Source organism: Hydra vulgaris, chromosome 13 (genome assembly GCF_038396675.1).
Source record: "Hydra vulgaris chromosome 13, alternate assembly HydraT2T_AEP".
In the NCBI taxonomy this organism is placed as follows: Eukaryota; Metazoa; Cnidaria; class Hydrozoa; order Anthoathecata; family Hydridae; genus Hydra; species Hydra vulgaris.
In genome coordinates this window covers 3,203,030-3,230,000 of record NC_088932.1, presented here as the reverse complement: position 1 = coordinate 3,230,000, position 26,971 = coordinate 3,203,030, and the positions used below count along the sequence as shown (strand labels likewise).

At 27.2% G+C, this 26,971-nt stretch overlaps 1 protein-coding gene across 1 annotated transcript in view; it reads right to left on the bottom strand.

Annotated features, from left to right (window-relative positions):
• Window positions 1-15,507, bottom strand: part of LOC100200135 (ribosome assembly protein METTL17, mitochondrial) — a 68,577-nt gene extending 53,070 nt beyond the window's left edge. Inside the window, exons 1-4 of the mRNA XM_065816627.1 lie at window positions 15,342-15,507; window positions 3,102-3,303; window positions 2,837-2,968; window positions 599-752 (exon numbers count right to left, since the gene is read on the bottom strand). Of these exons, the coding sequence (XP_065672699.1) occupies window positions 599-752; window positions 2,837-2,968; window positions 3,102-3,303; window positions 15,342-15,362 (509 nt within the window). The 5' untranslated portion in view covers window positions 15,363-15,507. The remainder of the gene's footprint in view (window positions 1-598; window positions 753-2,836; window positions 2,969-3,101; window positions 3,304-15,341) is intronic.
• Between the last annotated feature and the right edge of the window lie 11,464 nt (window positions 15,508-26,971).

The following is a 26,971-nucleotide window of genomic DNA, read 5'->3' as shown; positions in this document are numbered from 1 at the left end:
TGTGGCCAGCAATGCCTAATAACATTCCATTTAATAGATGGTACAAAATTACTTTCTTTTAACTCCTGTATTTTATTGAAAAGCTGTGTCTTGTTTATATTTATTGGTGTTAATTGATTTTAAATGGTTTCCGTAACAAACTATAAAAGAGGTTGCATTTTCTCTTACTATATTATTATCATTGCATAAAATATTTCTATTGTGGTTATGGTTTTTAATGTTGGGCATTGAAGAATAACTGATCTTAATCAAGTATATGATAAATATTTTGTGTAGACTATGGTTGACAGGGAAATTATGCTTGACTAGGGTTAAAAACCATTTATTAATTTGTGTTGTGACATTTTTAGGAAATAGTGGGTTGTATGACATTATAATTATGTGAATGATATCATAATTATATATACAAAATGTAGTGTGTCACTTAAAACTTGTTATGTTTTTATTTGTAACTATGAATTTATTAACATACAATTTATTATTTTAATAATAATAAAACAACAATAATAAAATTAAAAATAACAATTTATTAATACCTTGTAACTATGTATTTACATTTATTAACCTTGTAACTAACTTCTAACTATTTTATAACTACCTTATAACAGAATATTGAGCTTTATGTGGTTTTTTTATAATTTTATGCTTTTCTTCATAATTGCTTGTGTTTTCTTCTTCTTGAAAAACATCAGATGCAATATCTGGATGAATTAAACCTTCATTTGCTGCATCTTTTATTGAAAATTCGTCATCTAAAAATAACATCAAAAAAGTTTTATAAAGATCTTTTTAAGAGACTAAAACAATTATAAAAAAAAGCTTTAGCTTGACAACAATATATGTATTTATATTTTTTTAATTTAAATACATATATATATATATATTTTTGGCAAGCGCTTTATTATGTGCTCACCAAAGTTTTTTGGGGCGTGTGGGCAAGCGCAAAAAGACTTACACGCGAAAGCGCTGGCTAAACGGAGAAGACTGATATATATGTATATATGTATATATATGTATATATATATATATATATATATATATATATATATATATATATATATATATATATATATATAAAATATATATATATATATATATATATATATATATATATATATATATATATATATATATATATATATATATATATATATATATATATATATATATATATATATATATATATATATATATATATATATATATATATATACACATTAGGGTGTCCCAACCGCCCCTTATATTCTAAAAAAGATCTGTTTATATTCTTAAAAATTGTTATTGGTTCTTTCAAGCAACTCAGTTAAATTTTTTCAAAACTTTATTGGATTTAGGAGCACAAGATCCTTGAACACTTACCAGGTCCTTAATATTATTTAAAAAAGGTTTTTCAAATGTTGGCTCTCAAAAAGTCATGTTGGGTCTCAAAAGAAGTAAAATTAAATAAAAATTTCAAAAATAATAATCATTTTATTAAAAAATTATTATTTTAGAGTTTTTTGCAGAAAAAAGAAAATAACTTTTAGAACTTTTTTATAGAATTTTTATAACTAAAAGAAGGGTATTTTTTTGATAATAATTCCCAAAGTTAAATAACTTAAGTAATAATTTTTTTATGAAATGATTGCTGTTTTTGAAATTTTTATGTAATTTCACTCCTTTTGAGACCTAACATGACATACTTTTGAAAAACTTTTTTTTTTTATAATAGTAGGGACCCAGTAAGTGTTCAAGGGTCTTGTGTTCCCCCTAAATCCAATCCAATTTTGAAAAAATTTAACCAAGTTGCTTGTGAGAACCAATAGCAATTTTTAAGAATATGAACAGATCTTATTTAGAATATAAGGGGCGGCTGGGACACCCTAATATACATATATAAATTAAGAATATATATACATACACAACCTGAATTTTAATAAAAGTTTGTATTCATATATATGGATAATAATTGACAAGATTGATAAAAACATGATACATATTGTCTCATCCAAGTGGAAAACTTGAAACTTTGATTTTAGATTTGTTATGACTTTCCCTTCTCTTGATAATTTCTGTTTGCTAAAATTGCGTCATTTTCTTGGTTCTGCTATTTGTATAGCATTATGTACTTCTGTCAGTAAAAACGTTTTTTGCATAAGTTGAGTTTGCAGGCAGAACAATCTATATATTGTGTTGTTAGAATTATCTTGTTCTATCTCTAAATTTTTGAGTTTTGAAATAAAACAATTTAAAAAATAAAAACTTCAGGAGATGGCATATAAAAAAAAAATTTTAATCATTTTCTCTGCAACTTTTTTACTCATAACTTAGGTTTCAATGCAATAGAAAAACATTCTGAGGTAAATAATACTATCAATAACTTAATTTTTAAAAAAAGTGGAGATAGAAAAAAATAATTCTAATGTTGTGAACGATTGTGTATAATATATGTATAATATGAGAAAACATTAAAATTTTATTTTAACAATTAGAAGTCTTATTTGCTATATATATTTTCTTGTTATAAATATATACGAAAAGATTGAAAAAAATAAAAAAATTATGCTTAGGGAAGGATTTAATCCCTACAAAATGAAGATATTAATTTAGGAGAAAAAAAAACCATTTTATAAATCTCTTGTAAGCTCTACGTATGCAAAAAAGGTGAATGTTATTTTTTTTTTGTTTTTATAGCAATTTTTTAGAATAAATTATTTTAGTAAAAAATATTGAAGTAAATAAGGATTAAGTATAGTAACGTGTGGAAAATCTGTGTGTATAAACCTTACATTATTAATTAACACTTAGATCACCCTAAGTATAAAGTAATAATGTAAGGAAAAAAAAATTTACAAACCACTGTGTTTTTTATCACTCCCTTGAAGATTTGATTTATATTTGGACCAGGTTGAATTGGTTGGTCGACCTCGATTCAACAAGTAACGAGAGAGACGCAAGCCATCCTCACGAATTCTTTTACTAGGATGATCTAAATAAAAATTTTATGTCCAAACTAACATCTATATATCAAATTAACATCTATATATGAAAACAAAAAAATTGCTATAAATTAGCACTTTGAAATATACTTTAGAATAAAAAGAGATTATTTTTAAATTTACTTTTGTAATAAACTTCTAAGGATTCATTCAATTGCTCTGGTAAATTAACAATTCCAACATGAAACTGTCCTTCTAACTTATCTTTACTTTCAGTACCATCTTCATGTTTAATATAACCAAGTTTAGTTTGTTGTTTTGATTCAACTATTTCAGGATGTAATGTAGAATATAATCGAAAAATCAAACAATTAAACGAGTTGGTCTAAAAAACAATATGAAATGCATTTCAATAAATATATGCATATATAAACATATATACATATATATATATATATATATATATATATATATATATATATATATATATATATATATATATATATATATATATATATATATATACACATGTATAAATTATGTTAGTGTATTCTACAAATAGAGTACTCAATGTTCTTAAAGGACAGAGCAATTATAAATTAGTAAAAATACTTATCTAATTTTCTTCAACAACTTGTTTTGCCATTAGTAGGCTCATCAGGAAGCTTCCTGATGAGCCTACTCATGGCGAAACAAGTTGTTGAAGAAAAATTTATATACACATATATATTCTTGACATATCTAAAGCTTTTGACAAAGTTTAAAATGCTAGTCTTCTTTGTGGACTTGCTTCATATGGGGTATCTGAGAAAGTTTTTTAGATTATTGAATTGTTTCTTTCTAGCCATTTTATTTATACATATATATATTATATATATATATATATATATATATATATATATATATATATAATATATATATATGTGTATATATATATATATACAATATATATATATATATATAATACATAAATATATAATATATATACATATATATAATATATATATATATAGATATGTATATATATGTACATATGTACATATATATATACATATATATATATATATATATGTATATATATATGTGTGTGTGTGTGTGTATGTATATATACATATACTTATATATATACATATATGTTTAGACAAACACACACTTTATCTAAAAACATCAATAAATAGAATTTCTCTCAATACTATTTTTTATTTTAAAGAAACTTATGTTAGATTTTTGGTACTTATGCGGTAGTGGTGTAGTGGTAAAGCGCTCGCTTCATAAGCAAGAGGTTCTGAGTTTGATCCCCACTATGCCCCTGGTAGTTCCACGCTCAACTTGTTTCTCTGCACAGCGGCCTTGTTCCTCAAGGTTCGTGTTTCGGAGTTATAGAGTTGAGAGAGGGCTATAACCACTATTAAGTAGCCTCCTCATCTGTAGTGGCCCTCTCGGCCTTGAGGAGGTGAGTAGCAAAAAAAAAAAAAAACTTCAGCTTTAACTATAAAAATGTGAACACCGCATATTAATAGTTTCCCTAAATTTTTTGCCTTTAATTTAAAAATAGTTATGTAACTTTTCTAAAACAGTATTGTAACAAAATAGAGGGTGCACAAGACATACACAGAAATATGTTAATACAACTAAAACATTTAAACCACAAAAACTGGGTTCATGGCAGTTTTAGAAATCCAATTTCCCTGAGTATTCCCTGATTTTCCCCTGTTTTTAAGTACGTTTTCCCTGAGTTCGAGAAAGCTCTAATTTCTTAATTTTTTTGTTTTTCCTATTTGCTTTTTGTTTTACAGCATTAGCTTTAGAAATTCCCTAGATTCCCTAGAAAACCCTAGATCTTACTTCTCATCGGCTTTTTCAACAAACTTAAGAATTGAAACTGCAACATTTCACTAGTTTTCTTCAGTTGATCTTGTCTTGTTTGTTGCTAGCAACTTTCTTTGCCAATTGATCATTTTTATTATTGTCTGTGATTGAACTTTGGTAACTTCTACATCTTTTATGGGCAGATTTTACAATGATTATCATTTCGTTTGTAATATCGAAATTATGTGGCTGAAGATCATTTGATAACATATGATCTTTGACTAAAAGTCTTGCAGTTATTGATTTTTCATTAAAATTTGGTTCCAGTACTTCCTAACCATTCTTTATAAATATGTTGTAACTTTTCTTTTTGAAAATAGATCTTTTCTGAAGTCATGTCTTATATTATTATATTTAATTAAACATTTATCTAAAATTATATATAAATATATATATATTTTTTATTCCGATTTACTCCCAACAAGAAAGCAAGCAACCTCTATTAAATTGGGTTTTTGGACCTTTTCTAAAAGAGAAAGAGCATTATTAGAAGAACCAGTCCAAATATGACAACAGTATTCCACACAAGAGCGCATAAGAAATTTGTAGAAGTGGAGAATGGAATCAGGAGTAAGAAAATGGCAAGCATGATAAAAAGAAGCAACCTTAGCAAATACTAATTTAGCAACCGATTGTATATATGGTTTCCGTGAGAGGTCAGTAGTAAATGACAATCCAAAAAGACATAAAGTAGAGGACTCAGTGAGAGGGTTGCCATTTATCAATATAGAATTTCAACAGTATTGCAATAGCTGTTTGCAGTAAATAACTGAGTTTTGTTGTGGTTAAAATTTACAAGCCACTGCAAGCTCCAATCTGTTACAGAAGTGAGATCATATTTAAGATCGGCTGCCTGTTCTAAGCATTCAAAAAAATAAGATTTTTTGTCAAGACAGGAGTATTTTTTGTCAAGACAGAAGATTTTTGTCAAGACAGGAGATTTTTTTGTCAAGACAGAAGTCATCATCAAATTAAGCCACTTTATATGTAAGGTTGTCAGTAAGTTCATTAATGAAGATAAGAAACAAAACAGGATCAAGGATAGAACCCAGAAGTTACTGGAAAAAAAGCAGTTAGCAAGTCAGCCGTAGAACAAGAAGATTGAAAATTGTATTGATTGTCTGACAGTAAGTTATTTGACTCAAGGTGGGATGTTAATATTTGTTGATCGAAGACTCAAAGACCTTACACATATGAAAAAGATATTATAAGATTTAAAATGAATATTTGCTATATATTATAATAGTTATAAAACCACTGTAGTGAACAAATTTCAATAAAAATAAAGACTCAAAATTTATATATTGCAAAACAACTTTAAACCTAATATAAAACTAAAAAATTTTCCCTGAGTTTTCCCTGATTTTAAAGATTTCAAAAAGAATTCCCTGACTTTTACTTTTTGACAGGTATTCTCTGATTTTCTAAATTTTGAAAACTTTACCCTAGTTTTATCTGAGTTTTATGAACTCTGATATTACTTTTATTTGTTTATTATACATATTATAAAAGTTTATAAATATTTATCTTCTGCATAAAAATAATTTGCAAAAGGGAAAACCCAAATATAACATAACACTTTAATTTAGTATGTTTGAAAAATGCGCTGAATAAATAAATGTAAATTTAAACTAAAATTTAAAAAAAAACAACTATAAACTGGAAAGAGAAATAAAAATTTTTAAAAAAGTAAAATACAAAACTAAAATATAAAAATAAAAGTCTAAATAAATGATAAAATAAATAAAAAACAAACCAGAAAAAAAAAGCATACATTTAATGTTTTTTTTAGAAAAAATCTTGAAAAAATCAAAGTTTCAAAGTCATTTAATCCAAGCTTAACTACTTCAAAATTTAATTATCTAAGAACTTGAAACTTTGATATTTTCTAATAACTACAAAGCAAATAAAACATGAAAAGAAATTATTAATTAGTAGGATTTGAATCCTCACCCATTGCCAATATTAACAGCCATACCCCATAATTGACACAATTAATCAACCTAAGCACTACATCATTGTGACAATTAATCAACCTAAGCACTACATCATTGTGACAATATAAGAAGAATTATTAGCTTTAAACTATTAATTACTTTTAAATTACATTAATAAAGTTTAAAGTATCACTTGAGATGGTTCTAAATTAAAAAATATGTTAGTTTTATGCTTTTCTTTTCACTAGTTTATCCTTTATTTATTTTATTATTCCTTAAGTTCTTTTTTCATTTCAGTTTATGGTTTGTTTATTTTTAATTTTCTCTTTAAATAAGTTCAATTTTTTCAGCGCATTTTTCAAAAACAATATATGCAAAAATTTGTGGGTAAGTTGTCAAAAAAAAAAATATAGTATGTGTCATCATATAAAATGTATGACTGCACGCCTCTCCTGAGAAGGCTTGATATATATATATTTTTTTTTTTTTTTTTGTAATTCACCTCCCCAAGGCTAAGAAGGCCACTACAGATGAGTAGGCTACTTGTGGTTATAACCCTTTCCCAACTCTATAACTCCGAAACACGAACCTTGATGAACAAGGCCACTGCGTGAAGAAACAAGTTGAGGGCAGTACTACCAGAGACATGGTGAGAATCGAACTCAGAACCTCTCGCTTATGAAGCGAGCGCTCTACCACTACACCACTACCGCAAATTATACATATATAAATATATAATTTTATTTGTTTTTGCATTTTTATTTTATTAGCCACTCACCTTAATAATCCCTCTACCAATAAATTATTTACAGATAACCGCACTAAAGTATACAAACATTGACTGACTTTAAAAACTTAAAATCGTTTTATTTAAATACGAAGAAAATAATTAAAATAAAAACAGCAAAAAAAACGTTTTATTTAAATTCTGAACAAATTTGTTTAAAAACACAACATAACGAAAATTGAATTTAAATTCTAAGTATAAACCTTTTATTTAAATTGTAAACAAAGCAATTAAATTAAAAACAGAATAAAAAACAATATAATTTCTAAACAAAATTGAACAACATTTAAATTCAAAACAAAATAGTTAAAAGAAAAACAGCACAACAAAAAAATTCTGAACAAATTAGTTTAAATATATAACATCAAAACAAATGCTTTACTCAAATTCTAAATAAAGAAATTAAGATAAAAACAAAAAAGGAAATTTTAATTCAATTCTGAATTAAGTTAAAAAATAAATTAATTGAATAAAGAAAGTTATTTTAAAATTCCTAATAAAATAATTAAAATCAAATAGCAAAAAAAAAAAAGTTTGTATTTGGAACTTAAATTCCAAATACTTTATTTAAATTGTAAACAAAACAATTAAATTCAAAATGGAAAAACAAACATTTTTTAATAAAATATAATAATAATAAAATCATTAAAATGAAATTTGGGAGTAAAATTTACAAATGATCTTAAGTGGAAATTTAAATACCAGAGGTCACGGTTTTAGATATGACAGAGAAATTATTAATAGTGGAGTTCAACATAACATCTTAACAAACAGAGTTGCAACATTATGGAATTCATTGTTAGAAGAAGCTGTCAACGCAAAATCTTTGAATGAATTCAAAAATATTTATAACAGACTACAAAAGTAAAAAACCTGAACGCATTAAAACGCATTAAAGAAAACTTCTCTTAAAACATGAAAAGGCTGTCATAGTGTGGAATTTACACTTGCTGGTATTTCCATCAGTTACAGCATTAAATTATAATAAATATAATAATAAAATAAGCAGAACTTTCATTAAATTTTCAAATATTTAGGAAACCATCGACATTTGAAAGAAATGTTGGAAAACTTGATGTTTGTTTTTCTTAATAAAGTCATAGAACTTAGGAATTTGGTTTTCTTTCTATTTTCTTTCCATTTGTTTCAAACTTTGTTTTAAAAATTTGTGCTGAACTTATGCCGGACCTAAAACAGTTTTAGACCAGCAAAAAAGTTTGCTGACCTTTTTTTTCCTAATTCCAGGGGGAGTATACTTACATTGACTAATGGTTTAGGTTCAGGCAACCTATTAATTTAAAGAAAAAGCATTTTTAAAAGTTATTAAACTTACTAAAGTTATTAAACTGTGGTTTATTAGCATTTGACTTGAAACAACAGTTTATGGAAAAAACCTTTTACGATCATGCAGGACTATATAGTATATATAACATGTACAAATATATACATGTATATTATACAAATATATATATATATACATATATATATATATTTATATATATATATATATATATATATATATATATATATATATATATATATATATATATATCAGGAGCTTTTCTAGGAAAAAAATTTTGCCGCCGTACTCCTGTATCCTGGAGAAATTTATAAGAAATATTGCTGAATATAGGTGTTTTTTTGCGAAAAAAAAAAATATATATTTGCCATTAAGTATGTAAAAAAAAAAGTCCCCAAATTTTAATTTGGACGGCGCACTGTGGAAAATAAAGGTCTGTTTTGGATCAAAAATCAATAACTTTTTTGTTCTTAAAGATTAAGTTTTGAAATTTTGCACAAATGTAAAGTAGTATATGATGCTTCTAAGGAAATACTTTTTATAAAAAAAAATTTAAGTATAAAATTTTAAAATAAAAATTAAAAACTTTAAAGTTGTCATTTTTATTTTATTTTTAACTAAACATGTTCTTTTTAATTATATGAAAAACTTTGAAAGTATTCAAAACAACAAAAAATACATAAAATGTTTGGAAAATATATTCTGGAAAATATATACTCTAGTAGTGATGTACCGATTAATCGGCATCGGCTTAATCAGCCACATTTTGCACAATCGGAATCGGCATCGGCCTTATTTTCCATTTTCCAACCGATGGCATTTTAATATTTTTATCCTGCATTATAATAATAATTAAATAATAAATTAACTAAGCTTTATGCATTACTTAGAACTTTTTTGGATTTTGCAAAACAACTGCGCTAGTTACCTCATCAACTAATCTGATCGGTACCAAAGGATTAATAAATAAATTTGCATCAGAAATAAGTTCAGATTCCTCTAAAAGTTTCTGCGTGTACTTGCTTTGGCCAGAGGAGCCATCACAACCCCATTTACTATACAAAATTAAATGTTTAAATTTACTATTGTAAATGAAATCTTTAGTCAAAATTCTATCTACAGTGTGATCCAACAAATTTTGCAGTTCCATATTCTATTTCTATTGCAGAAGATGGTGGATAGCAGGTCTGTTTAATTTCTTTTAATTTGTAATATGGTGGGAATAAGTAACAGTTTTTTATCTGTCAACTTCCTCAAGTATAAATATTGTGCTTTAGTTAAATTTAAATCAAAAAACACGCTGAGTGCTTCTTTATCCGTCAGTTGAACGTTTTTGTTTTCCATAAAACTCAAGACAGAGATTTTTTTTCTCCTATTGAGAAGAAACAGAAGATCTTTTTTGAAGAAAAAAAGATCTTCTGTTTCTTCTCAATAGGAGAAGAAACAGAAGATCTTTTTTTCTTCAAAAAAGAAAAAAAGATCTTCTGTTTCTTCTACTATTGAATATAATGTCTGAAGATATGTATTAAAGATATGCTTGAATCTAATTTCTTTAACTAATGAGATTTTTTTCTTCTTTTACTGGTCTCTAACAAATCTTTATAAGACACGCACGGTCTTCCACATTTTTCAAATGATGTAAATGGCATGGGGTCTGTTACAGCGTTTTTCGATTTTAGTAAAAATACACTATATTCAGAATCTAACCAATTACTCTTGTTAGATAAAAAAGCTTTCACTTTCCGTGATGCCTTGGTACATTGTTTTTTAAACAACGGAATAATGTGCCTTTAAAAATCACTAACGATGAAACACAAGCTATCCTGAGAAACTTGATAACTTTCTTTTAAAGTTATTGATGGTGCCTTAATTGACCTTATTCCATCAATATAGGAAAGTAACAGTTTCCATTTTGAACACTTAAAAGTCGTCATTTTAAAAAGTAACCGAAGTATTCAATTTCCACTGTAAATTTGTTGCAGTGATATAAATTTTTCAACTCTTTATATATCATTTTTTAAATGATGCAGTGTTCAAAAATTGCTGATATTTTTACCACAAAATGCAAAAATGATAGAATGCATGTCCACCAAAATTAATTCTCAACAAAAAATTGACTAAAAAACTTAAGCAAAACTATTTTTATAAACAGATATAGTCTAAAACCACGATAAAAAGCGGTTTTCTGACTTTTATCACTTTTTTATATATAATTTTGGAAACCACACATATCCACACCTGATTTTTAATAATTCATTTTTATAGACACCTAAGCTATAAATAATTATAAAAATGAAGCATGGGAAAGCGTGGGTGACTGACAAAAAAATCAGTGAACTTTAGGATTTTTTATTTTCTAGGTTACTTTATAGTTCAATTAAATATTAGTAAACAAAACCATATAATTAAAAATATGAATTTGTTCTAAAATCTGAATAACATGATGCTTTCAAAAAAGTATAATACTTTATTCATAAAAAGTTTTATAGAAAACAACTTTTAAAGTAATGAATCAAATAAGTTTCAACGGAACATTTAAAAAATATGAAACAATATGGCTTTAAAAATTTCAGCTAATTTTATGTTAAATCTTTTTACATAAAATTAGCTGAAATTCCTACATTATAGTAAAGATTAACTATCAAACTTTTAAAAAAAAATTAAAATATAATTTTAGAAGTGAAATTGAAATTTGAGGAAAAATCATTTATGCTACATTTTTGTAGTACTATTTTCCACAGTGCAACGCTCAAATCAGCACCCAAATACGGTTGACACTGTCAAAAACAATCTAGAATAGCCCTAGCCCAATCTAGAATAGTATATATATATATATATATATATATATATATATATATATATATATATATATATATATATATATATATATAATATATATATATATATATATATATATATATATATATATATATATATATATATATATATACATAAATACATATATATATATATATATATGAAGACCACACCGGTAAAACCACAGATGTCCACTTTTTGAAAATTTTGAGTTTGAGATATTTTTATGATATTCTAGTACTAAGCTATTTTAATTTGAAAATTCATAATAAAAAAACTATGTTATAAGCTTCTATGGTCATTTTAAATAAAGGGCAACTTTGAAACAACCACTGTTGTCCAATGTTTACTTGGTAAAAAACGCAGTTGTCCAAGTTATTAATAACTAAACCAATGATAATAAAATAATAAGTCACGTGACCAACATTTATCATTAAAAAAATATGGCGGCTAATCTAAACGACCCTACAGTCACAGAAAAACCTAAAAAAAAGGCAGTCAATGGAAAAAAAAGAGAGTTTACTTGAGATCTGAGATTAAAAAATCAGGTTATAGGAATACCATGTAACTGTGTTAGTCTGAAGTGTTTTGAAGTTACAACAGAAGATGACAGAATAAAACTTATATCATATTTCAACAACTTGAAAACAAAGGATGAGCAGGATATGCATATTTCTTCTCTTATTTCTGTTCATAGCATTAAGCGTCAATGAAGCAGAAATTTAATAATTGAACAATCTAAAATTCATAGTTATTTTTTTAAGTATCACCTGAACATTATTAGAGATAAGAGTTCTACAAAAATATGTGCGTGTATCAAAGCGTTCATATCTATATTTGGTTTGACAGAAAATCATGTAAGGCGAATCAAAGAAGTTCTTTCAGCCACAGGTATGTAAAAATAAATTATGATATATGTATATATTGTATACATCTTTATATATAATGAGCATTAAAATAATAAGAATTTTTTTCAATCATTAGGTCTACCTTGTAAAGACATGAGAGGACGTCATAAAAACAAAAAGCATGCTTTTTCTGTTGAAAACATTGATATGATAGTGCAGCATATCAAGTCATTTCAAGGACGATCTTCTCATTATGTTAGAACAAAATCTACCAGACTTTACCTTCCAGAAGACTTAAATATTTTAAAAATGCATTGCATGTTTGAAACTATGAAAGTTATCGTAAAATTTTTAATTCAAAGTTTAACATTTCATTTGGATATCCTAGAAAGGACACCTGCTCATTTTGTGATTTAACAAAGAAAAAAATAGTTGCAATAGATATTCAAGTACCTATTGACTCTGTTGCTGCTAATGATTTGTTAAGAAACAAAAATGCTTTGAATGGATCTCTTAAACTTCATCAGAGAAAAGCTGAAATGTTTTATCAAAGAAAAAGAACTGCATGTTTACAAGCTCAGCAAACTTTAGACTGTGCAGTAATCTGCTTTGATTTTCGAAAAAATCTGAAATTCCCAAACATTTCAACTCAAGATGTATACTACTCCAGGCGACTGTCATTTTACTCTTTCAACATTCACATACTTTCTACTCAAACAGTATATTTTTATTGCTATGATGAAACTGTAGGCAACAAAGTCTCGGATGATGTATGTTCTATGCTTCATGATTTAATTGTCATTTGCCTAAAAATGTAAAGCATATCAAATTGTTTTGCAATTCCTGTGCAGGACAAAATAAAAACTGGACAGTTTTACATTTCTTTTATCATCTACTTCATAAAATAGAAAGATTTGACAGCATAACAGTTTCATATCCTATAAGAGGTCATTCCTATATGGAATGTGACAGAGATATGGCTATTATTTATCAAAAGTTTCCAGCAGAAACACCAGAAGATTGGAGGAGTGTTTTCCAGGCATCTCGCAAAAAACCAGAGCCATTCAACATTATAAACATGACACAAGAAAAGTTTCTGAAGTTTACAGAGTTTTTAAAGCAAAACTTTTTAGTTGTTTGTCCATTTAAGACACGTTCACTCAGAGAAGTTGAAATATCAAATGCTAATTCTAACTTAATTATGTATAGGGAAAACTGGAGTGGTATATTAGTAACCTAAAAAAATAATTTTTTAAAAGATTTTTAGAATGACATGGAAAAATAGTTTCAAATATTTAAATTTATCATAAAAAATATGTACCTAGTAAAAAAAAATTTAATATAACATTTAATTTACATATAATGCATTTGTTTTTAAACAATCACTATAATTAATTTTTGATTCTATTTTATTTAAAGTCTTCACGTAAAATAAAAACTTTATAAAAAATCAATGATTAAAAGTTATGCATAATGTAACGATTCTTTTAATTGCATATAAATTGTTAAAACATCAAAACAGCAGTTGTCAAATTGTATAGCAAAAAAAAAACAAGCGTTGTCAGCTACAGCGTGAGATTTTAAGTCTATCTAAAAAACGTACAATATTAAATTGAAACTATTTCATTAAAAAACAAAAATCTACGATGAATTATTCTAAATAGTAAGGAAAGAAACAACAACTTCAAAAGACTAATGTTAAATAAACTGAATAACATGACAAAGATTTTGATTGCAAAACTCGGTTCCATAAAACCATAAAAATCATATTTTAATTATTTGATTGGACACTGGCCAACCCAAACAAGTTTTGATTGGACATTTTGTCCAGGACTTTATAAAAAATTAAATTGAGCCCTGGACATATATATATGTATATATATATATGTATATATAAGTATATATATATGTATATATATGTATATATATATATATATATATATAAATATATATATATATATATATATAAATATATATATATATATATATATATATATATATATATATATATATATATATATATATATATATATATATATATATATATATATATATATATATATATATACAGGGCTCAAAATAACAAACTTTTTTATTTCGGACAATTTGTCAGATAAAAACTTAGGTTTGTCAGACAAAACCAAAAATGTCTGACAAACCAGCAAAAATATTTACTTTATGAAAAGAAATGTGATCGCATATCATTCCTGATCACACAAAATATATCTTGTTTTTATACGTTATGTTTAATTATAGTTCACAATAAAACATAATTAGCAGAAAAATTAATTACAAAAAGCAGCTGTAAAAACAAAGAACTATTAAGTAAGTGCTTTCAGTTCATACTGAGTTCTATAATATCAACCGAGTTCAAGTTTGGCCAACATCTATGTATGATAAACATTGATTTAGATAAAATTTATTGTTTTTCTTTCTCAAAAAAAGTGTCAGGATTTCTACTGAAGATCACGGTAAATGCAGTGGTAATAAACTACTCACTTTTATTTTTAAAATGCCTTAAAATGAAATAAAAGTTATTTGCTTTTTCGTTATTTTCCTTTTTGTTCTTCTTTGACTAAAAAAGTGTAATGATTAAAGTTGACTTTTTAAAAATTAAAGAAAAACTATTAGTTGTTTATTTCATCATAGTAATATCTTTCTTAGTTTCTTAATTTAATTGTATATGGAAGTATAAAAAAACAATTTATATTTCATTTATTTTTGAAATTTTTCTGATCTAAGTATACCTTCTCAGTAGGCTATTCATACACTATGCATAAATTAAATTGTGAAATTTATATTTAAATAGTTAAACCATATTTAAACTAAATTTAAAATAACTTTAAAACACACAAATAAAAGTACCTTCTTTGTAATTGCATTCATATCCTTTAATATGGCTATATTTTTTTTTTCTAAAATAGTTCATAACACTTTAGTATTAGATCAAACTCTTTGACAACTTACAACAACTGAAGACTATTGGCATGCAAAAATCTATTACTTTCTCTCATGCAAAAGTGATAGAATCATTAATTCTGACACTTTGGCAAGACTGTGGTATCAATGGTTTTTGGTTAACATGCTGTGGGAAAAGATAAGCTCTGAATAACATGCTGTAGAGTAACCTGAATTGTCAAGAGCTAGAGGAAAAGTTTATTTATTAAGGAATTAAAATTATGATGGAAAAAGTGGAGCTGTTTTGGCTGTAAACACAAAGTATCTACTGTAAACGCAGTTTATAAAAATGATGTCTGCCTGCAACGACAGTTAATAAAATCTAAATGGTATGGCTTTTAACTTAAATAAATAAGAACTTTCAAACTTTTGTAAGAACATTCTGGACATTTTTCAAAATTCAATTTGAAACTGACAATTTTAAACGACTACCAAAAAAAAATATTGAAACATGTGCAAAAAAATTAACGTTTTGATTAATTTTATTTCGCATTTTTTTATGATAAAAGCACGTGGAAGAAAAATTGAAACATGTTTCAATATTTTTTTTTTTTTAGTTTTTTGTTATTTTTATTATTACGATGTTTAAAACATTTTAAAATATAAATGTTTAAGTATGACTTTGATGTAAGATGAAGAGATATCATAGAGCAATTAATCTAGAAAACAATAAAACATTTAGGTACATATCTCGTTCAGTTTTTGTTTATATTTTACATCAATAGCTTTTGTTTATTTATATTTTACATAGCGCTATTTTATATTTTAAGTAATAATGTTGCAACCAAGGAGATTTAATAAACCTTCTTGGTTGGAATTTATTAAACATCCTTGGTTGCAACAGCTAAAATGTAAATACGGTATTTTAGATTTTAATGGTACGGTATTTTTATAATCATTTCTTTCACTTGAACAGAATTTTTAGTGCGGTATTTTTATAATCACTAGACCAGGGCCCAATGCCATGAACATAAAAAACGAAGTTTTTTCCGTAAAAAACGAAGTTTTTACCGTAAATGGGTCGTCAATAAAGGACGTCATTCAGAATTTAATTAAAAACCAGAATAAAATAATAACCAGTATTAGAAGTCCATTGGCTCCCTTCCGCGGAGATTTTCGTAGAACATAAGGCGCTATATTACCCTCAAGTCTCTGCGCACGAGAGCCAACATTCTCCTACTTCTTGCCATTAGTTAAACTTAATGTGACGTCCTTTATGGGATGACCCCAAAAACCTAAGGAAAAAAATTCATTGCTATAAACATTCAAAAAAATCCGTTTTTAAGATAAAAACTTCGCTATTTAATCCAATGCTATTAACGAACAAGGGAATCGCTTTTTCAGATAAAAATTGCGTTTTTTCGAAAAATAACTTCAGATAGGTTCTTGATATTTTCTTCGTGATTTTTAGCGGCCATTCTTAGAGCAACGTTAGCGCTTCAAAATCATTGAACATTCTTTGTTTGTATTTTTATGTAGATATTTTATAGATAAAACTGAAAAGGATTTTGGTAACTCCATAATAAACTAATTACTTAAAATCTGCATTTAATCGATTACTCAGTTCCTTGTTGTGCTTCGTTAACAATGCATGCATGTATATAACATTCCATGCTTATTTATGTATGTTTTCGATAGTAATTTTGGTTAACCAAGTTTTTCATAATGTTTGACAAAAGAAAAGTATAAATAGTCGACAAATATGCCATATAAAACACAAATTCACAACAAAATAAAATGCTGTCTAAAGAACTTAAAATGCTACTAGCAATAAAGATCAGACAAAAGAAAGAGGTTCTTCTTGGGAAGCTTAGTATGTTTTAATCAGCAAATTATTTAAATAAAAATATGTATAATTACATTATATTTTATATATATATATGGGTAGAATTCAATAAATACGGCTGCGTATAAACTTTTTAAAAAATATATATATATTTTTTTAATAATATATAATTATTTCGATATTTCGCTGATCTATCGTGATCAGCGTCATCAGGTATAATACCTGATATATATATATATATATATATATATATATATATATATATATATATATATATATATATATATATATATATATATATATATATATATATATATATATATATATATATATATATATATATATATATATATATATATATATATATATATATATATATATATTATACCTGATGACGATGATCACGATAGATCAGCGAAATATCGAAATAATTATATATTATTAAAAAATATATATATTTTTTAAAAAAAGTATTTACAAATGTTATAGTATAAGTATGTCATATATAGTATATATTAACATAATATAACTATGTATTCAATCAATCATATATTTCTAAGTAAAGATTTTACATTCAAGTTTATATACAAAGAGTTATAAACTAATGTGACGTAAACTACTAATAGTGCTAATGATATATAACCAGGGTAATAATAATGGCAATTTAATCATTGTATTCAAAAACAGTAGTAGTCTAAAAACAGGTATAGTTTTGTTATACATATTTATATATGTGTGTTTATTATATATATATATATATATATATATATATATATATATATTTTATATATATATATAAATATATATACATATATATATATATATATATATATATACACATATATAATTAAATATTTTTGTATATATATATATTATAAACTAATATATATATTTATATATATATATATATAAATATATATATTTGTTTATAATATATATATATACAAAAATGTTTAATTATATATGTGTATATATATATATATATTTATATATATATATATATATATATATATATATATATATATATATATATATATATATATATATATATATATATATATATATATATATATATAAAATATACACACATATATAAATATGTATAACAAAACTATACCTGTTTTTAGACTTTTGGCAAAGTTTTGCATTGTAGTTCTTCGCAAATAATCCCACTCTCTACTACGTAGCTGGTTGATATATTCAACTTTTGCCCCTAAACTATTTAATGTGACATTATGTCTTCCCATATTCTATTTCTATGCATCATAGTAATAGATGGACCTAAAAGTAGAGTAAATAATAATCAATATATAGTATAATATAGTTTTATTATAGTAAAATACTAAATATTCCATAATAATATATTATTTTATAATTAGAATCATGCCTTAAAAAGCTTACCTATATATATATATATATATATATATATATATATATATATATATATATATATATATATATATATATATATATATATATATATATATATATATATATATATATATATATATATATATATATTTATATATATATATATATATATATATATATATATATATATATATATATATATATATATATATATATATATATATTTGGATATGTTATATATTATATATATATACACACATATATAATTAAATATTTTTGTATATATATAATATATACAAGTAAATATATATATATATATATATATATATATATATATATATATATATATATATATATATATATATATATATATATATCACATAAACAAGTATATGTAGATATATATATTTTTTTTTAAGGTGCTGCAGGAAAACAACTAACAGAATTAAATAATGTTGTTTTAGACATTGTTGACACGAAGTCAATAAATGTATCTGGAATTGATGTTCCTGATTTTAATATCTCTTTTTGTACTCCCAACCAAGTTTCCACTTCAACAGCCATCCTTTCCTCATCAACTGAAGAAGTAAACTTTACTTTGAAACAATCTTCTGATACAGCTTCTTTCATTTCATCTATGTCTGGTACATTTTTCTTTGTTGGTTAAGACTAGTTGTGTTATTAGATATAAATATATACATTAATTTTTTCACATCACATCAAAAACTTATTATTTTTAAAGGAATCTAAACCAACTTTCTTATTATTTTAATCAACGGATCTTGTTATGACACCTATAATTAAATTTTTAGATTCAACTCAAAATAAACCATCAATAGAGGCATTAAAAAATTTAAAAAGAAAACAAGCTAGAGAAGTCTCTTGGTAGATGGAAGTTTTAAAAAATTCAAAGTAAGTGTTTTAGGGTGAGAAAAAGAAAGATTAGAAAAAGAGCAAGAATTAAGAATTAAACTTTTGAAATAGGACGTTGCTCTCAGACAACAGCAAATTCGAAAAGAAAAGGCTCTAACAATTTATTACACAACAGCAACAAAGCTAATGAATGACAAATTGCAACCTTTAAAGCAGCAACATTTTTTTAATACAGAAACGGTATTTTAAAATTAATTTGTTGTAATATTTAGTATCAAACTTTATAATTAACAAATTTTATAATTAACAAATTTTTTGTTGTTTTAGGAGGAAATTCTCGAGCATTAAGGGAAGAACTATATCATAATTTTATGTTAAATTTCAAAAAATATTGCATAACTATATTTAACACACCTGTCCAAAATTGGTTGAAACTACTTTGGAGCCCTCCAGAAAAACCCTTTGGAAGGATGATTTTAGTATTATTCCTGATCACAAAAATGTAAAATTTGAAATCATCTGTTTCCGTCCGTGGAAGAAAATTTGATTTGAAGAGTTTCTCCATTTTAAGATAATTTAAAACAATGGTTTAGTATCTCATTTGCATTTTTGCAGCATTTTAGGATAAAATAGCAATCAAATGCTTAAATAAGTACTCAAATAACAATTTTTTTTGCAATAATTTTAGCTTTCCTGGAATTTAAAATTTAAAAGTCAACAAAATTTTTTTCGGGAAATAGCAAATTCTCTGATACTTTATCTTTAGAATTAGACCTTTATTGAGCAAAATTTTGTTAAAAGTCTCAGAAAAATGCCAAACTCAAAGAAAACTCATGAAGACTGTAGAAAAACAGTTTGTATCTTTTGCTTGAGAAAATGTACAAGAGAGTTTAACAACCAATTGATCAATACATTTGAAACTGTGCTCCAAATGAAACTTGACATATTAGACTCTAGAGTTCCAAAAGGGATTTGTGACACATGCAGAATTGCTCTTGGAAAGAAGAAAAATGGTGAGAATGTTTCACTTCTTCTTATGTTTCAATTTGAAACTATAAAAGTCAGTCCTTCAACTCGGGAACAGGACTGTGACTGCCTGATTTGTCAAATAGGACATTTGAAGTCTTATGAAAAACACCCACTCGAGACTTTACAGTCTTCTTCAAACCAAAAAAGATGTTCAGAGTGCTTGTCAATTCTTGGAAAAGGAATATCACATAACTGCTCTGACTTCTCATTTCGTGAAAACATGAGAAAACTAGTAATGAGGGATTCTCTTGTCAGTGAGCAAATTGCAGCTTCAGTTGTTACTGTCAAAGAAGCATCTCCGCATGGAACTGTCAAACTTGCACAAAGCAGAGGTGGCCGCCCTTTGTGTCTCACAAAAGGTACATAAATTTAGGCTAAAATTACTATTGTGTTATGTACAAGCTTTAAGACTAAGCATTCTTATCCTTAGTTTACTATTTTAAGAAATCACAGACACGTTATCAAAAAGCCCCTTGTAAAAAGAGATATGTTTGTTAGTTATCTCTTATAATAAAATAAAAGATTAGTTAGTGTTTAATGTACCCTTAAATTTGAGATTTGAGGGCAATGTTTGAATAAGTACAAAATTTATTTTGTTGCATGATAAAGTACACCAAACTCAACTTACAGCTGAATTTAGTTGAATCAAACATAACAAATAATTATCCAGGTTTAGTGTAGTGTCAAATCAGTAAATGCATATTTTCTTACACATTTAGACAAGCACCTAGCCAAAGATCAAAATTTGTTAATTAGATAGTCAAATGCTACTTATGTTTGTTTATCCATCATAATATCATTATACTTTAAGTGTCTATTTTACTTGTAGCAAACAAATACAACTATACATAAAGGTTTTCAACTTTATTATAGGACCATCAAGTGCCAAAAAACTTTTTGGAGACACCCCACTACTGACAGCAGAAGATCTGGTGAATGTCCAAGTCAACACTGGTTTGTCCAATTCCTCAATGAATAAATTGGTGTCTACCATAAACCAAGTCACCAAAAGTCACGTTGTGGAACCCAACTTTAAAACAAAGTTTATTGAGATTAAAAAGAAGCTGTCTGCTCATTTCACTCAAAATGACCTTGAAGTCTGCAATGACAAATCACAGAGAAGGAAGCAATTGGTTGTACACTGCAAAAACCTACGAGAACTTCTGAATGATGTCCTGCTTCAAAGACAAGTCTATACACAGCACATTGTGAAGCTTGGTCTAGATGGTGGTGGTGGCTTCTTTAAGGTCAGTCTGGGCATTCAAGAGATGGAGCAAGTGTTAGAGTCTAAGTCTCCACCTTGCAAGAAAACCTTGACATCACAAGTAGCTAAAGAAAGTGGAGTGAAGCGTCAACTTCTTGTTGCTGTAGCAGAAGAAGTTACAGAAAACTACAACAATGTAAGAAAAATTTTGAATCTTATTCATCTTGAGGGTGCCCATTTTCTCATCTCATGTGATTTGAAGTTAGCCAATATTATCTGTGGTTTGCAGTCCCATTCAAGCTCTCACCCATGCACTTGGTGTGAAGTTGACTCAAAGGATTTGTCTGCATGTGGGATTTGTCACAAGTCCTCGAACATTTGGTTCATTGAGAAAATGCTTCAAAGCATTCCAGGACAATGGTCAGGACTACAAAAGAGTCAAAGATTATAAGAATGTTGTCCATGAGCCTCTTTCCACTTCATTCCACCAATGGAACTCCATCTCTTACTTGGAGTAGTCAACCATCTGTTCAGAGCATTGAAGGAAGAGTGTTTGAAGGCTGATGAGTGGCCCAAGGCTCTTCACATCAAGCCTCAGCCTTTCCATGGTGGTCAGTTTGCAGGAAATGAGTGTAGAAAACTCCTCAAAAATGTAGATATCCTTCAAAGGCTTGCAGAAGAAGACTGTGCGTTCAACATTTTTGGCATTGTTGATGCACTGAGAAAATTTGATGCAGTGGTGTCTGCCTGCTTTGGAATGACCCTGGAACCTGACTATTATGAAAAACTATCATCATTCCAAGCCTCATATCTGGCTCTTGACAGAGTAAGTGTTACTCTAAAAGTCCATGCAGTGTTTTACCACATCAAACACTTCATAGAAAAGAATCAAGACTCCCTTGGAAAATATAGTGAGTAGGCCACTGAAGCTCTTCACCACAGCTTCAAGCCTCATTGGAGCAGATACAAGAGGCCAGTAGACCATCCAGAATATGAAAAGTGGCTGCAAACTTGTCTCGTGGACTACAACAGCAAGAATATCTAAATTGGGAGTAAAAACTATTTTTTTATTCTGCCAGTAAACTAAGATTTTTTTTTTTAGGAATGAGTAATTTAAAACTTTCTTCCTTCTTAGAACACACAGAATACCTCTTTTTATTCCTATCAATATTATGGACATGATTGTGGTTTCACGTGTGGTTAAGAATGCTAGAATTTGAAAACTTAAATATAAACTTTCAAATTTGAATGCTCTAGAAAATCAAAATAAACAGAATGCTCTCATTTTCTCTCTATTGTGTAGGATGTAATTTTCAAATCAAATTTTCTTCCAAGGACGATTACAGATGATTTCAAATTTTACATTTTTGTGATCAGGAATATTACAAAAATTATCCCTCAAAAGGGTTTTTCTGGAGGGCTTCAAAGTAGTTTCTACCAATTTTAGACATCATTTATTATTTATCACCATAGCCTTACAGTAATAAATTCTGTAAAACTTTACACTAACATTAAAACCAATGCTGTTGCAATGTGAAATTGATACAAGCATTACAACTATACCACTACCGCATTTAAATAGCGTGTTCAATTTATGGTATTGCATTGGCTAGTAATTGACATTTACCTTAACCTCTAAATTCCCTTTTTCAACCGCTTTTTTTGGGTCAGTACTCTACTTAAGAATATTTTATGTATATATCGGATATTTAGTACAACATCTTTCATATTTTATATTAAATATCTATTATAGTTTTATATTAATTCGATAGTTTATCTTAATTTTATGCTATTAAGCAATTTTATCTTTTTTAAAATACTCTTAATAAGAATTTCTCCTTACAACAAAAGCTAACAAGTCTCCTATTATTTTTTTAAACGTGTTCTATAAAAAACAAAATACACATACTTAAAAACAATTATAAACATATGTTTTTATGGTCTAATATTTTATAAAATTTCTTGCTTTTATTAAAAAATCATTGTGTGAATTTTTTTCCAATTTTAATTCTGCTAATTTATACACGAATCTATGATCCATATCTAAACTATTTTGATAGATCCTCTGCTCTAGAACAAATTGTATATGAATTTTTAAACAATATTTTTAAGTAAAGTAGTTGTAATCGTCTATTCAAAGCTCTATCATTCTGATTTGCTTGAGCTAGATTTTCATCAGCTTGTTCTTCTTCGCAGTCTTCAAAGTCATTACCGTTGTCTCCATGTCGAATACACAAGTTATGGATAACAAATCCACACATAATAAGCTTAGAGGCATCTTCGACCTTATGCAAACGAATTCCAGTTTTCAAAGCATAAAACCTGTTTTTGACAATTCCAAAACATTACTCAATTATGCTTCTAGTTTTTCTCTGTGCTATGTTGAAACGTTTTTGAAGTCCATCTGGATCACCAGGAAAAGGTGGAATTAACCATTCTCGACATGGGTACGCAGAGTCAGCCAAAATTACAGCTCCATTAAATGAAAGCTCTACAAATTCAAACTTGTTCCATAGGTTACAATTTCTTAGAACCTAATAGTTGTAAAATCACGATTTTAAATTTACTGTAAGTTACATTATAATAAATTATAACAGTTAGTCTAAGTTACATTATAATTACCAATCTAATACAGAGTGGTGCAGAGTAAACGCATCTTTTTCGAACCGCTAGTAGGCGGCGACGGGAGGAGGTATTGACCTTGAACGAATGTTGACAGACGGCCCAAACAATGCCGTTTCAGTCGCTATGGAGCATTGGAGCGTACAACATTGTGTGTTTGTTGTCGAGTAGTTTTTTAAAACAATGCTTCTGTAGTCACAGTGCAACGTCTTTTCCGTCAATATTTTAGAGTTGGACGTCGAGGTGCAGTGCCTGATCGAAATACCGTACTCCAATGGGTTGCAGCGTTTAGAAGTACTGGTTCTGTGATGAAAAAGAAACCACCTGGTCTTCCCCGTTCATTTCGTACTCCGGAAAATCTAGACCGAGTTAGAACGGCAGTTGTTACTAGTCCTAGACGATTGACTAGACGACATGCTGTAGTGCTGGGTATGTCACGTCGTTCGCTTCACCGCACATAAATAATGACCTCAAGTTCCATCCGAACAAAAAAATGATCGTCCAGCAGCTTAATGAAAAGGATTTCGTACAGCGCAGAGAGTTTTGTCGCATAATAGATGAAATATTTACGGAAGATCCCAATGCTACAGTCTTCATGACATCACTCATGCACATTTTCATCTTAACGGTTACGTCAATGTTCAAAACTGTCGGTATTGGGCATCGGAGAACCCACAAAAATTACACCAAAGACCTCTGCACAGTTTAAAGGTAACAGTGTGGTGCTGCATTTCAAAGTTGGGGATTGTTGGACCCTATTTTTTTGAAGAGGAAGGAATTTCAGTTACTGTTACATCAGCTCGCTACGTTGAAATGTTAAACAACTTTCTTCATCCGGAACTTGAAAGGCGTCAAGTGAACATGAGTGACATTTGGTTTCAGCAGGATGGTGCCATAGCTCACACGGTGAGAGTATCCATGGAAGTGGTTCAACAAATGTTCCTAGGACATGTGATTTAGAGATTTGGTGATGTTCACTGGCCCCCTCGCTCACCCGACCTGTTGATATGTGACTTCATTTTGTGGGGATATTTGAAATCAAAAGTGTACATGAACAAGCCTCGCACACTCAATGACCTTAAGAATTCCATTCGTCAGGAAATTAAAGCCGTGCCGAATGAAATGTTGGAGAGAGCCGTCCGTAATTTTCTGAAGAGGATCCAAATTTGTATCCAGCAAGAAGGACGTCATCTCAAAGAAATTATTTTTCCGAACCTAAATATGGTTTGTAATTTCATAAACTGCATTAAAAAATCTATCATTTAATACTTGTTTTTATTATTTTCAACCCATTGTGTCCCAGTAATTCAATATTGAAAAACATGCGTTTCCTCTGCACCACCCTGTATTTAAAATCGTAAGTTTAAATATGAACATACCCAAAAATGTCACGTACTTGAATGTCACGTAGTTGAATAGCCAGTATTAGTGCACTAACAGTTGTAAAATATAACTTAGTGATAGACTTACATGTGCATCATGCCACCTTCCTGGACTGTTGGTCGATGCATACAATATGAATGTGTTGGGTCCACATACTGCCATTGTATTTATGCTATGGATATAATGGCGATTGATTAGAGAATCTTCATCTGCTTGAGGAGGGTTAGAAAGGAGTATATGAGACCCATCCAGGACACCCCATACGCACGGAAAACCTCCAATTTCCGTAAACTTTTGTGGAAGAGTGGAGCAATCATTGGGCCATTTTATGATCTCTTTTCGAATCTAATTTTATAAGATAACAATTTTTACCTCTAAAAACTAAATTAAATTAAAAACTTTGTTTTTAATTTAGTTACTAAAATAAAAATAATAAGCAACTTTACATGACAACGTAAAACTTTCAATAATTTTATTAACTTAATACATTAACATTGAAAATAGCACTGTGTATAATACGATAAATTGTGTTGGTAGAGATTCCATGACAGTCTCTGAGAGCATGAAAAAAAACATTTGTGCCAATATATGTAAAAATATCATTATCTGGAAACGTACTGAAATGCTTTTATTTCGCTTAGTATAAATGCAAATTATCTTTAAGCCTAGTTTCTAAAAAATCTTATACAGCTCTTGGGACTACTGCTCTCGAAAAACGTTGTCAGAAACATCTTCGTTAAAAAAGCGAATAAAATGAAATTGAAAAACAAAACAAAAATATAATTTCTGCGCATATTTAGTATGATTTCTGATTTTGTTCGATAAAAAATCATTAAAAAACATCAAAATTTAATAATTTTAAGTAATGTTTTAAACACCAATCTCTCGAGGCAATCGGTGGCGAAGCTCATTATCTGCAACTTCGAAATCTAAGTCTTCATCCGAAAAAATTAAATCCATGTTCCTTTTTTAATTTAACACAGTTTTTTTAAACACCAAATCCTAGAATGTACAAATATTTATAAAAATAAAATAGACAGCACAGCCTACTTAATAACTAATAAAATTTATTAAGTAGGCCTACATAATGAAAATTTAAAAAAAATTGCTGTTACCGATGACGTATTACGGATAAAAAAGTGCGTGAATTTTAGCGACGTATACGTTTTACGCTTTATAGACCAGTTGTAAAGGTACTAAAAACTAATACTTATAGTAATAATTATTTTTATTTATAAATAAAATAGTATTTTTCTATAAAACTACAGT